Source organism: Gorilla gorilla, chromosome 13 (assembly GCF_029281585.2).
Source record: "Gorilla gorilla gorilla isolate KB3781 chromosome 13, NHGRI_mGorGor1-v2.1_pri, whole genome shotgun sequence".
NCBI lineage: Eukaryota > Metazoa > Chordata > Mammalia > Primates > Hominidae > Gorilla > Gorilla gorilla.
Genome location: NC_073237.2, coordinates 133,458,243 through 133,471,761, shown reverse-complemented (window position 1 = coordinate 133,471,761; position 13,519 = coordinate 133,458,243). Strand labels below are relative to the sequence as shown.

Here is a 13,519-nt window from a genome sequence, read left to right as displayed (position 1 = left end):
AGAGTGTCTGTGGGGTGGGGCATCCTTGCTGTGGCCTGTGCCCCCACTTTCCCGCTCTTCTAGCCGCACGGGCCTGCCCCTGGTCCTGAGGGTGGACACCAGCCCTCCCTACTGCCTTCTGCTCTGGAGCCAGGCCTGGGGCACTGGCTGCTGCCCTGCTGTGCCGTGGCAGCCTAGAGTAGCTGCAGGATGGCTGGCCCGAGGGAATGTTCCTGGGCCCTTGAGTCTTCTCTGGCCAGCAGAGTTCCCCAAAACCATCACATCCAGATCTGCGTTGGTGGGCAAGGCCAGACTGAAGGTTGGGTCCTGGTACAGTGAGCCTGGGGGTGAGGGTAGAGGTCAGGGAGGTGGCGGAGAGCGGGTGGCAGCCAGCCAGGCGGCTTCCTAGGGGGCAGTCAGTGCTGGTAGAGACTGGAGGGAGGGCAGGCCCACATCAGGAGGTGGCACAGGGGTGGGAGATGAGATCACGACCAGGACCCATAGGCAGGAATCTTGCACAGAACCTGGCTGTGGAGCCGAGCCATGCAATGGCACAGGGGACCTTGCCCTTCTCACCTGGGACTGAGCGTTCTGCACCTCCAAAAGGCATCCTGCAGCCCCAGCCAGACCCTGCAGCCCCTCCCCAAGCCAATTTTCTCCAGGATGGGAAGGCCTGGTCTTGCCCACTCGCCTCCTCACCTTCCTGGGAAGTGAGCTTAGACACTGTCTCTATGCTCAGTGCCCTGGCGAGGAGGGTGGTGGTTCTTATTCTGCTCTTCCCTCCCCTCTTCACCATTTTTTTAAAAGTCATTTGATAAACCTGAGGGCAGCCAGCCCCAGCTTTGGAGTTCTGAGACTGGAAGGACCAAGGGGACACCCCGGGTTGGAGGTCTCACTCTTGTTCTCTGAATGACTAGTCAAAGGAGGTTTCTAGTGGGATGGGGTGGGCGTGCTCTTGGGAGGCAACAGGTGAGGTGCAAGGGGGGCATCAGAGATGCCCGTTGTCAGCTGGGCACAGTGGCTCACGCCTGTAATCCCAGCACTTTGGGAGGCTGAGGCTGGCGTATCACCTGAGGTCAGGAGTTCAAGACCAGCTGAGGCAACATGGTGAAACCCCGTCTGTACTAAAAATACAAAAATTAGCCCAGTATGGTGGCACGCGCCTGTAATCCCAGCTACTCAGGAGGCAGAGGCACGAGAATCACTTGAACCCGAGAGGTGGAGGTTGCAGTGGGCCGAAATGGCACCACTGCACTCCAGGCTAGGCGACAGAGACGCTGTCTCAAAGAAAAAAAAAAAAAAAAGATGCCCATTGTCCTGAGGGAGCTAAAGGGCTGTCACCTGGGGACCGTGAACACCTTGGACAGCTCCCAGCTCCAGTCCTCAGTGGCTCCGGATCACTCTTGCCCCCTGGTGGCCTCACTGAGCGCGGCCGCCGCGGCTCCAGCCAAAGCTGCAGTCGGGGCCGGGGCCGTTCTGTGTTCCTGTATTTGCTTTTCCCGCGAGTGGGGGTGCCCCTGCCTCTGTGGGCACACCTGTGCCTTCCTGTGCACCTGCCCAGCTCGTGAGCACCTGTCTGCGTGCGCCCGGCGCTCCTGTGTCTCTGTGCGCTCGCGAGGCTAGGCCCACACAGGTCCTCTGCCCCATCGCGGGTGCGGATGAGGGGCTCGGAGTCCTACCGGGAAGAGGCCAGAAGGGAGCGCATCCTGGAGAAGCCCACCCGCGGCCCAAACCCAGCCGGACTTCTGGGAACCGCACCCGCCCCAGAGACCGCAGGTGCCGAGACACCCTGAGGCCGAGAGAGGTCCAGACAGGCCCGGAGAGGGGACCAGAACTGGAGCAGGGGGAGGGGGCGCAGTCTGGAGCCGCCCTCCCGCCCCCTCAGGTGGAGCGCGCAGGCGCAGTCTCCGCGTGCGCGCCTCGCCGGCGCCTCCATCCCGGATCCTTGCTGCAGCGTCAGCGCCGCCGCCCGGGCCTTTCCTCTTCCTCCTCCTCCTCCTTGGCATCCGCCTCCTCTTCCTCCTGCGTCCTCGCCCGCTGCCTCCGCTGCTCCCGACGCGGAGCCCGGAGCCCGCGCCGAGCCCCCGGCCTCGCGGTGCCATGCTGCCCCGGCGGCGGCGCTGAAGGATGGCGACGCCGCTGCCTCCGCCCTCCCCGCGGCACCTGCGGCTGCTGCGGCTGCTGCTCTCCGGCCTCGTCCTCGGCGCCGCCCTGCGTGGAGCCGCCGCCGGCCACCCGGGTGAGCGAGCGCGCTGGGCGCAGGCCGCGGGGCGCCCCGGGGCCGGGATCGCCGGGCGGGGACCGGGTTGCCGGGCGCCGCCGCCCTCGTCCTGCCCAGGCCCGCAGGCCCTGCAGGCCTGGTCCGCTGGTGGCGGCGGCCGCGCCTCGCCCAGGATGGAATAAACAGGCCTGGCCCGAGGGCGCAGCGCGGAGCCTCCGAAAGGCCGCGCCGGATGGGGCTTCTGCCGGTTCCCAGAGGCGTACCTTAGATTCATGGCTTCTTCCGCCGGGAGCCCGTCTGGCTCAGGCCTCCGCGCCGCGGCCATCTGGCTCTGGGCGGGCCCGCCGGGAGTCTGCCTGTGTGCGTCTCTGTGTGTCTCCGTGTTCGGGGCTCCTGCGGGTGTGGGGCTGGCCCTGAGTGCCCGCCGGCTTCGCTGCCGGTGCGCGTCCCGGGGTCGGGGCCTCAGTGCTGCTCTGCCTGTCCTCACGCCTTGGGTGGCGCTGGGCACCGGCCTTGTGCGCCATGGTGGGCGCTGAAGTTCTGGGGGCACTTGGTGGCGCAGGCTCGGGGTGCTGTTCCAGCTTCAATAGGAGGGAGACTGTTGTAGCCTCAGAGCCTCCTCCTGCATCCCCTGCCCTTGAGGGCACTGGCATTCTGTCTTTGGGACTGAGGGCTGCAGGTGGACTCCGGAGGAGGGTGATAAGCCCAGGGTCCTGGGACACCCTCTCACCTGCACAGATGGGTCCCGAGGGTCCAGAGAGCAGAGCTCCCTGCAGGAACCCAGGATGCAAAGCTGACGTTTTTCTGGGGGGACTGAACTGGGAGACTTTGCGACTGCATTCGTGCAGTACTCCTGGCAGCCCTGCAGAAGAGGTGCTGTGAGCCCATTTTACAGGCAAGGAATCTGAGGCATGGAGAAGTTAAGTGGATTGTGGCACAGCTGAGGCGCTGATCTGGGCAGCCTGGTTCTGTGTGTGTGGCCTCAAGGGGCCAGAGTGAGGCCGGCTTCCTCCTGGGCTCAGTGCGCCTGGATGGGAGGTGGGCATGAACAGGAGAGGCTTCCGAGAATCAGAGTGTGCTCAGCCAGGAAAGGCGGAGGCCACCTATTCAGGAAACGGGGCTGCAGCTGCTGTGCTGAGCCCGGGTGGGTGGCGGGTGCCAGTCCTCAGTTCACCGGCCTCTGCAGCTTCGTGTCTGCCTCACCGGGAGACCTGGCAGGGCCCTCCCTAGGCAACTCCTCCCACTCCCAGTGCCCAGTGCTTGGAAGGGAGGGCCCTCAGGCAGCCCAGACGTTGGCGGGTGGGGGGGGGGGGGTTGCCAGCCACTGTCCAGCTGCTCTTGTTCCTGGGACCTCTTTTCAGGAGGAGGAAGTGGGGGATGGAGGCTCCTGGGCTGGGGAAAAAGGGGCTGGGAGGGTCCTGGAACCCAGACCCTAGAGTCAGCTTTGTACCTCAGGCCCCTGCCTTTGGCGTGGTGGACGGTGGGGTATCAGCACAGGAGCGGGGACTGCCTCACTCCCCAGGTGCCAAGTTGGCGGGTGGGCCCAGGTGGACCTGCTGGCACAGGTTTAATGTTTAACGTGCCCAAGTCCCGGCCCACTGATACTGGAGGCTGCTGCCCCAGGTCGTGGAGGGTGTGCGGTGCCTGGCGTTGGCTCCTGTGCCCACCTGCCACTGTGGCTGCTGAGGCTGCTGGAACTGCCTTGAAGGAAGGTGGACAGCCTGAGGGCCCTGAGGGTCAGGTTACCAAGGAAACCAAGCCAGCCAACCAAGGTCTGGAGAAGGACGATGCCCCGTGTGGCCCCGGTGGCCCTGCCTGCAGTGTGCAGTGTGGGGCTGGGCAGAGACGAAGAGTCCTGGTTAGCCAGAGGTGCCACCGCAGACTCCCCAGGCAGGGTTGATGGCCCTGCTGGGGTTCCCCTGGCTCCACTGGCTTGCTGTGACTGGGGACATTCCTTAGCTTTGAGGCAACTCAGCTATATCCCAGAGGGGAAACTGAGGCAGAGGGCCATTGCCCCCTCGCCCCGTTCTCCAGCACCAGGATAAGACTAATTAGCCACATGTGTCAGCTGGCACTGTGGCCTGGGCCCCTCATCAGCGAGATGAAAGTGTGGTTAGGAACTAGGGAACTAGGGCCTGGCCTGCCATCCCCAGCACTGCCAACCTCGGCCTCCTGAGGCCCTCGGGTGCCACCTGGCCCCTGACTGCAGCCCCTGGTGTGGTGGCTTTGGGAGTGACCTGCATGGGTTCTGTGTCTGAGGCCAGTGAGGTCAGCAGACTCCATCTTAGGTGTCCTTGGTGCCTGGGGGACAAGCCAGAGGCTGGAGGAGCAGCATCCCTTCCAGGCTGCACACTTGTCAGTGCTGGGTTCAGGGGAGAGCCGTACGGGAAGGAGAGGTCACTGGCGGCATCGTTTGCTGCTCCCCAGAGACAGACCTGGGCCCTTCCCTTGGGACTCCCAATCTGGACAGGGTTCCTGGCTTGCTGTGGGGCATGTTGAGGCCGGAGGCTGGGCTTGTGGGGCTGCACAGCCCTGCCCAGGAGAACTCAGCACTGCCTGGACAGTGAGGCTCAGCTTCTGAGCTGAGGGCTCTATCAGGCCTGGAAGTGGACCCTGGGGAGGAGGGGTGGGGCAGGGTATTTCTGATAAGTCCTAGGACTGTTCGCTTCCGGGTTCTGAGCCCTGGCGTCAGGGAGGAAGGGCCTGTCCAGAACAATGGCCAGAACCAGGCCCGGCCAGCTCTGGGGGTGACGGGGGCGGGTGGCTGGGGCAGCGCTGCCGTGTGCAGGGGCCGAGCCCTGCGGGGCCGTGAGCCGGCCCTGCCTTCTGCTTCCTTCCCAGATGTAGCCGCCTGTCCCGGGAGCCTGGACTGTGCCCTGAAGAGGCGGGCAAAGTGTCCTCCTGGTGCACATGCCTGTGGGCCCTGCCTTCAGCCCTTCCAGGAGGACCAGCAAGGGCTCTGTGTGCCCAGGATGCGCCGGCCTCCAGGTACGAAAGCAAAGGGGGAAGTCGATGGGGGGATGTCCCTGTGTGAACCTCTCCCCGTAAGAAGCGGCCGGCTGGGCACGGTGGCTCATGCCTGTAATCCCAGCACTGTGGGAGGCCCAGGCTGTTGGATCTCTTGAGGTCAGGAGTTCAAGACCAGCCTGGCCAACATGGTGAAACCCCGTCTCTACTAAAAATTCAAAGTAGCCGGGCGTGGTGCACGCGCCTGTAGTCCCAGCTACTCAGGAGGCTGAGGCAGGAGAATTGCTTTAACCCGGGAGGCGGAGCTTGCAGTGAGCCGAGATTCACCACTGCACTCCAGCCTGGGTAACAGAGCGAGACTCTGTCTCAAAAAAAAAAAAAAAAAAAAAAAAAGAAGGCCGGGTGCGGTGGTTCACGCCTGTAATCCCAGCACTTTGGGAGGCTGAGGCGGGTGGATCATGAGGTCAGGAGATCGAGACCATCCTGGCTAACACGGTGAAACCCCATCTGTACTAAAAATACAAAAACAAAATTAGCCGGGCGTGGTGGCAGGCGCCTGTAGTCCCAGCTACTCGGGGAGCTGAGGCAGGAGAATGGCGTGAACCCGGGAGGCAGAGCTTGCAGTGAGCCGAGATCATGCCACTGCACTCCAGTCTGGGCGACAGAGTGAGACTCCGCCTCAAAAAAAAAAAGCAGCAGCCTGCAGCCTCAATGCCCAGGCCTGTGCCAGGTGGTCTCAGGGCCCCTGGACCTTGTGGGGTGTTGGGTCCAAGGCCTGGGAGATCCTCATTCACTCTCCACGAAGCCTCCCATCCTTTCCAAATGGAGGTGGACCCAGGCCTGGGGCAGTCAGGCCCTCCCAGGGGAAGGGCTGCACGATGCGAAATGCTGGGATGGCCACGGGAGAGGAGGGGCCCATTCTCCCCGGGCCTGGGCTCTGCAGGGTCTGCCCAGAAGCCCTCCAGGCCCCCACTTCCCCGTCCCCAGGCAGCTTGCTCTTTTCCACCACTCACTGTCCTGTCCGCCTGTTGGCAAATGTTGAAGGGTGCCAGCACTGGCTGGGTGCTGGGGATGCCCCGCTCGCCAGCCTGAGCCGCATCTGTGGGGATGGCCAGTCACTGAGTGACTTCAGGTGTGGTGAGGGCTTTGCTCAGAGGTGCTGGGGGTGGGAGCAGCAGCGGCTTCCTGGAGGAGGTGTTGAGAGGAGCACCGAGAAGTGGCTGTAAGGGTCTGTGTGGATGCACCTCCTGCCAACCTGGGAGCGTCCACCCAGACTGTGCAGCCCACAGTGGGTACCGGTGGGGCCCTGCCACCAGCCCCACCCCTGACAGCTGCCCCCGTTCTCCCAATGACCTGGGGAGGGGTCCCAGGTGCTTGGCTTCCTTCGGCTTCCCCCTACTCCTTGGGGAGTCCCTGCCCCTCTGCCCAAGAAGGTGCTTGGAGGTGGGGAAGCAGAAGGGGCTGCGCTGGCCGGCCCTTTATGGACATGGGTTGGGGTGAGAGACCCCACTCCTTCCTCCCCGTGCCCGGTCTTTGGACATTTCCCTAGCGCCTCCTCCCTTGCCCTGCCTCCACTTGCCGGGAAGCACTGCCCCTCACAGGAAGCGCCCGCGCTGTCACCATGGCAGTCTGGGAGGGAGAGGGCCTCCAGGCGTGTACCCAGTCCTCAGGCTCCTGGGAGGAACTTGCCAGAAGCGGGGAGGCCGGGCCTGGGGCTACCTCCTGGACGGACCCCTCCACCTGATGGCCCCTCACCCTCCCCAGGCGGGGGCCAGCCCCAGCCCAGACTGGAAGATGAGATTGACTTCCTGGCCCAGGAGCTTGCCCGGAAGGAGTCTGGACACTCAACTCCGCCCCTACCCAAGGCCCGACAGCGGCTCCTGGAGCCTGGTGAGACCCCCGCTTCCCCTGCCCCACGGCCCTGTCCCCAGCCCAGTGCTCTCACTCTAACCTGTCCTCTCTCGCAGCCACCCTGGGCTTCTCGGCACGGGGGCAGGGGCTGGAGCTGGGCCTCCCCTCCACTCCAGGAACCCCCACGCCCACGCCCCACACCTCCCTGGGCTCCCCTGTGTCATCCGACCCGGTGCACATGTCGCCCCTGGAGCCCCGGGGAGGGCAAGGCGACGGCCTCGCCCTTGGTAGGTCTTGGTCGGGGGTGGGCAGGGGCAGCAGGGCCCCCTGCAGAAGGCCGCCCTCACACGCCCCCTCCTGCAGTGCTGATCCTGGCGTTCTGTGTGGCCGGTGCAGCTGCCCTCTCCGTAGCCTCCCTCTGCTGGTGCAGGTGAGCCAGTGGCCGCGGGCAGGGCAGGGAGGGTGCCACACGCTCAGAGGTCTCAGGCCCCACTCCCCACAGGCTGCAGCGTGAGATCCGCCTGACTCAGAAGGCCGACTACGCTGCTGCGAAGGCCCCTGACTCACCTGCAGCTCCCCGGATCTCGGTGTGTGGCCCCCTTCAGCCCTGAGGCTCCCGCCCAACCCTGGCCGCCAACTGACCCTCGCCTCCTCCTTCCCACAGCCTGGGGACCAGCGGCTGGCACACAGCGCGGAGATGTACCACTACCAGCACCAACGGCAGCAGATGCTGTGCCTGGAGCGGTGAGTGGCCGCCCCGGCACTGCCACCCCCACCCACCCACCCCCCATCCCCACCTCCACCTCCATCTCCACCTCCCCTGGCCAACTTTACCCCAGGCCCTGCCACCCTCACCTGCACGCTAACCTTCACCTCCCCCGCCGCCCTGCACCCTCACCTCCCCTGGCCAACTTCACCCTGGGCTGTGCTCCCCTGCCACCCCAGGGCTGAGGTGGGCTGAGTGCCCACTTCCAGACTGGGCCACTGGCACCTCGAGGGCGTGGGGAGGACCCAGCGATCCCCCCCTACCCAGGCATAAAGAGCCACCCAAGGAGCTGGACACGGCCTCCTCGGATGAGGAGAATGAGGACGGAGACTTCACGGTGTACGAGTGCCCGGGCCTGGCCCCGGTGAGTGCCTCAGGGTGCAGGGAGGGGCGAACCATCTCCTGGGGTTCCCTCCCAGCAAGTATCCCCCCAGCCCACCCACTGCCCGGCCTGACACCCACATTCGCAGACCGGGGAAATGGAGGTGCGCAACCCTCTGTTCGACCACGCCGCACTGTCCGCGCCCCTGCCGGCCCCCAGCTCACCGCCTGCACTGCCATGACCTGGAGGCAGACAGACGCCCACCTGCTCCCCGACCTCGAGGCCCCCGGGGAGGGGCAGGGCCTGGAGCTTCCCACTAAAAACATGTTTTGATGCTGTGTGCTTTTGGCTGGGCCTCGGGCTCCAGGCCCTGGGACCCCTTGCCAGGGAGACCCCCGAACCTTTGTGCCAGGACACCTCCTGGTCCCCTGCACCTCTCCCGTTCAGTTTAGACCCCCGAACTGGAGGGGGCGTGGAGAACCGTAGAGCGCAGGAATGGGTGGGGAAGTCTAGAGACAAAAGCCAATTAAAGTCCATTTCAGACCTGCGGCTTCTGCCTGTGTTGCCAGCTTGGGTTAATCTTCCGCCGCCTCATCTCCCATTTGGGGCCCTGGTAGACGGACCCCTGAGTGGGGGGCCTGGGGTCTGCTCTTGCACCCCCAGAGGGAGGAGGCCTTTCTGTTCGCTCATTAGGAGGAACTTCCCATCCCGTGGAGCTGGAGGAGAGCCCACGGGATCATCCCCACCCTCCTCAGCCAGGCCTCACCCCTGCAGACCCTTCTACGCAGGTGGGAGAGGGGAAGGGCGTAGTGTAGGGCTGGGCCAGCCCAGGGTTGGCTCTGCGGCCCGAAAGACCTCATCCTGTATGATAAAGAGGGCTGGAGCAGGTGATAGTCCACACACACCTGGATGGGGGTGCCCACCACCTCCAGGCAGAAGGAAAACAATGCAGACATTGAGTCTGGGTTTCTCATGGGGACCACGGACGCCAGGCCCTGCAGCACACGGAGAAGGGATGGCAGGCGGAGGTACCTGTGTGATACCAGCTATGCAGAGCCAGGTGGACCCAGGGGGCCAGGTGAGGGGTGTGATGGGAGGGGCCTGGACACCTGGAGCTGGGACTTGGCCACTCCTAAATTTGGAGCAAGAAGGCCCCGAGGGAGGAAGGGGAATCATGTGGTCAAAAGTGCCCAGATCAGGCCAGTACCAGGTCAGGGTGCAGGGGCTGAAACTCTGTGTCCCACTGATGCTGGGGACGTAGGAGGACTGGGTTCAGAAGCCCCTCAGTGGTTGTTAGGAGTCTGAAGGTCCAGGCACCTAGACAGCCCTGGCGTGCTCGTGTTATTAATCAGGGGTCTCTTTTTATTTATTTATTTATTTATTTATTTATTTATTTTTGAGATGGAGTTTCACTCTTGTTGCCCAGGCTGGAGTGCAATGGCCTGATCTCGGCTCACTGCAACCTCCGCCTCTCAGGTTCAAGCGATTCTCCTGCCTCAGCCTCCCAAGTAGCTGGGATTGCAGGTGTGTGCCACCACACCTGACTAATTTTGTATTTTTAGTAGAGACGAGGTTTCTCCATGTTGGCCAGGCTGGTCTGGAATTCCTGACCTCAGATGATCTGCCCGCCTCGGTCTCCCAAAGTGCTGGGATTACAGGCGTGAGTCACCGCACACGGCCAGTCAGGGTTCTCTTAGAGAAACAGAATAGGAGATATATATAGAGAGAGAGGGGGGCCAGGTGAGGTGGATCACGCCTGTAATCCCAGCACTTTGGGAAGCTGAGGCGGGCGGATTGCCCGAGCTCAGGAGTTCGAGACCAGCCTGGGCAACATAGTAAAACCCCCGTCTCTACTAAAATACAAGAAATTGGCCAGGCATGGCAGCATGTGCCTGTAGTCCCAGCTATCTGGAGGCTGAGGCAGGAGAATCGCTTGAACCCAGGAGGCGGAGGTTGCAGTGAGCCAAGATTGCACCACCGCACTCCAGCCTAGAGACAGCAAGACTGTGTTAAAAAAAAAAAAAAGAAATACATATATATGAAGGGGAGTTTATTAAGTATTAACTGACATGATCACAAGGTCCCACAGTAGGCCGTCTGCAAGCTGAGGAGCACGGAGAGCCAGCCCGAGTCTCAAAGCTGAACTTGGAGTCCGATGTTCGAGGGCAGGAAGCGTCCAGCACAGGAGAAAGATGTACGCTGGGAGGCGAGGCCTGTCGTCTCCTTTTCACGTTTTTCTGGTTGACATTCGCTGGCAGCTGATTAGATGGTGCCGACCAGATGAAGGGTGGGTCTGCCGTCCGCAGCCCACTGACTCTAGTGTTAATCTCTTTTGGCAACACCCTCTCAGACACACACAGCATCAATACTTTGTATCCTTCAATCCAATCAAGTTGACAGTATTAACTATCACACCTGGCATGGGGAAGATAAGGCCCACTGGGCACCGTCCCTGGAGAAAGGGTGGGCCAGGCAGGCTGGGGGAAAATTGTTCACCCCTGCTGGGGAACACTGGCTTGACCTAAGCAACATGTTTTGGGGGCCACAGCCCACCCAGACCAGGAAGCCCCCTTGCCTCTCACCTCTCCTCACCTGTGACCTCGGGCTGGCCCTCAGCTGGGAGCCCCACGTCCCTCTGGGCACTGCCGTGATGGGGCAGGGTGTGATGGGAGCCTGTGTGTGGGCCCTGGTGTGATGGGTGCCTGCGTGCATGGGGCAGGGTGGACGCTGAGCCCACGTGGCACGCCCATGCCCACCATCCTTCACTCTAAGCCATTAGCCACAGGGAAAGCGGGTGGGTGCAGGGAGGCCCGGGCGTCACTCAAGGGCGCGGGGCAGCGTCTGGCCCAAGGCCAGCGTGTCACTGGCTGGGAGGTTCCCCTGGAGCTCCACGTTCAGTCCCTCAGGTCACAATACACACCTATCCTCCTGCTGGCCTGACGCAGGGGCCCAAGAGCCTCCTAGTGTGTCCCATCTTCTTCTTGTTCTGGGTGTCCCCAACCTGTCCTCAGGGTCCCTGCTGCCCATTCTCTTAGGTATTGGCAAGGAAGGACTCCCTCCCAGAGCAGCTGTGTGAGAAGGGAGCCGGTGGGCCTGAGCTGGGGAAGGGTTGGCAGGGGGCTGGGGTCCTCCGGTTGGGGCATAGGCCCCCATGCAGCCTAGCATCCTGCTCCCCACTCGCCTTTTTGGATTTTTTTTTTTTTTTTGAGACAGATTCTCGCTCTGTCAGCCAGCCTGGAGTGCAGTGATATGATCTTGGCTCTCTGCAACCTCCATCTCCCAGGTTCAAGTGATTCTCCTGCCTCAGCCTCCCGAGTAGCTGGGATTACAGGTGCCTGCCACCACGCCCAGCTATTTTTAGTGGAGACGGGGTTTCACCATGTTGACCAGGCTGGTCTCGAACTCCTGACCTCAGGTGATCCACCCGCCTTGGCCTCCCAAAGTGGGATTACAGGCATAAGCCACCACACCAGCTTTTTGGCTTTCATTGGCCCCTGACCAATTCAGACAGAAGACCTTTAACTTTGTCCAAGCTCCTGCCCCCACCCATCAGGAGCCCCCTTGCTCCCATAGGCCCCAGGCTGTGGGTGAGCTGCCCTGGGGCCCCCAGATACTCTGGAGACCCCAATCCTGGGCTTGGGGCCTGGCTCAGCCTTGCCTGGGGGCCCATTACTCAATTCCTTTCCACTTTACCTTCTGCTGTTCCTGTCCCTGTCCCAAGGGCCCTGGCGGCAGCAAGAGGCAGATTTCACCTTGGTTTCTGGCTCGACTCTGAGCCCTGAGCTGGCCTGAGCCTGCTGATCCTGGCCCGGCAGCCCAGCGCCCCCTCCACCAGTTCCCACTTGAGGAAGCCCAGCGGGGCACTGATGTGCGTCTTCCAGCCTCAGCTACCTCCCTGCTTGGTGCCCTGCCCACACCTGGCGACCTCCTGAGCACAGATGCCCAAGAGTGACATGCCCAGACCCTGGCGGAGACGCTGGGGTGGCACTCATCTGTGCAGAGATGCCCCCAACCCAGCAAGATGCTGGGGCAGGACCATGCTTGACCCAGAATGTGGGGCGTGTGATCCCCTAGCCAACATCCTAGGAAGCGAGGACCTCCCCAGCTTCTGGCCCTGGGAGGCGGTCTTGTTCCCCACCCTGGGTGGCTGGGTGGGCCGGCCCCGGGTTCAGAGTCCCTGGCTGCAGCCCTCCCCTACAGCCACGCAACACAGAGGAGCGGGTCCCGGCAAAACTTGGGGTGCAGAGTGGGTCCCTGGAGGACCAGAGCCCCACCCAGCAGCTCCACCTGGAGGAGAACAAGGACACAGACGTGATCCCCCCACGCCTTGGGGCTCAATGGGATGAGACTGGGAGGGGAGGGGCTGAGCTCACCCACTGCACCACCCTGTGCTGCCCCTCGACCAATCCCTCCACTTGGGGGTCCCCTTGGCCACCTGCCGGGCTCCGTGCACCCACCCGGCTTTCCCAAGGCGAGGTCAGAGGGGCTCTCCAGCCCCCAGCACCACCTGTTATTGAGAATAAAGGGCAGTCTTCCTTCTTGCCGGAGCCATGTAGCTTTGCAGCTTGCCGCCAGGGGGCGCTCGAGACACGCATCTGGACTGCCCTTGCTCAAGCCAACCCATGAAGCAGGTGGGGCTCAGGAAGACAGCCAGGCTCAGCCCGCTCCCTGAGACGCCCCTCGGGCTGGGGCTGGGTGCCCCTCACCTTGCTGCTGCCCCGGGTGCCGCTGTCTGCAGGGGGCAGCTGGCCAATGGTCTGCTCTTGGTCTGGAGTGGGGCCCACTGGGTTGAGGCCTCTTCAGTGGGCATCCACCGGGAAGCTGGCCCACAGTGAAGGCTCAGCTGGGAAGAGCTTGTGTCCTGATCATCACGATGCTCACACACCACGGAGCTGGGGTTGGCTGCCTGCCTGGGTCCACACAAACCCAGGGAGTCAGGAGGCCTGGGTGGGGTGAGATGAGGGGGAGCCCCTGCCCCCCGACTTTCTCTTTGACTCATGCCCTTCTCTTTCCTCTGAGAGGCTTTCGTTCTGACCCATTTCTGGGCAAAACCCCCGAGCCCCGTTTGCCAGCTCGCAGGTTCCCACGCACGACTGGGCCCCATGGCAGCCACCCTGCCCAGGGTCCTCAAGGAGCAAGCTAGGGTCGGAGGGTGGGGGAGGCTCCTTCAAATCCACCCAGGGAGGGAGCAGGCTGTGGCTGCGGCTGAGGTCGGTGGCAAGGGACCCTGCCAGCCTGGCAGCACAAACAGGAAGGATGGCGGGCTCTGGCACCAGAGGCCGGGTCACCCGCAGGCGTGGCAGGACAGCCTCCTTCCTGCAGGAACTGCCGCCGGGTGTCTGTTTCAAGGAGAAGAGATGGGGTGGTGTGAGGCTGAAGCCAAGGTGTGGCTCCCCGGGGGCCCCCTGCCAGA

The 13,519-nt window shown here is 63.1% G+C and overlaps 2 protein-coding genes across 11 annotated transcripts in view; one reads left to right on the top strand and one right to left on the bottom strand.

Annotated features, from left to right (window-relative positions):
- The first annotated feature begins 1,392 nt into the window (after window positions 1-1,392).
- Window positions 1,393-8,655, top strand: NPDC1 (neural proliferation, differentiation and control 1). 10 transcript variants are annotated; one of them, XM_055350213.2, is made up of 9 exons: window positions 1,393-2,218; window positions 5,042-5,188; window positions 6,932-7,057; window positions 7,135-7,305; window positions 7,382-7,448; window positions 7,521-7,605; window positions 7,683-7,762; window positions 8,052-8,148; window positions 8,255-8,655. In XM_055350213.2, the coding sequence occupies exons 1-9, from the start codon at window positions 2,107-2,109 to the stop codon at window positions 8,345-8,347; spliced, it is 978 nt and encodes a 325-aa protein (XP_055206188.1). In that variant the 5' UTR covers window positions 1,393-2,106; the 3' UTR covers window positions 8,348-8,655. The 10 variants fall into 10 exon arrangements, with proteins under 10 accessions (XP_055206188.1, XP_055206189.1, XP_055206193.1 ...); XM_055350217.2 differs by having other exon boundaries at window positions 1,849-2,218; window positions 8,219-8,655; XM_055350214.2 differs by lacking the exon at window positions 7,521-7,605 and having other exon boundaries at window positions 1,413-2,218.
- Window positions 8,656-10,154: 1,499 nt separating this feature from the next.
- The window catches only part of LOC129524525 (putative uncharacterized protein LINC02908), a 9,999-nt gene continuing 6,634 nt past the window's right edge, over window positions 10,155-13,519 (bottom strand). The window contains exon 3 of the mRNA XM_055350222.2: window positions 10,155-13,445. Within this exon, the coding sequence (XP_055206197.1) occupies window positions 13,041-13,445 (405 nt within the window). The 3' untranslated portion in view covers window positions 10,155-13,040. The remainder of the gene's footprint in view (window positions 13,446-13,519) is intronic.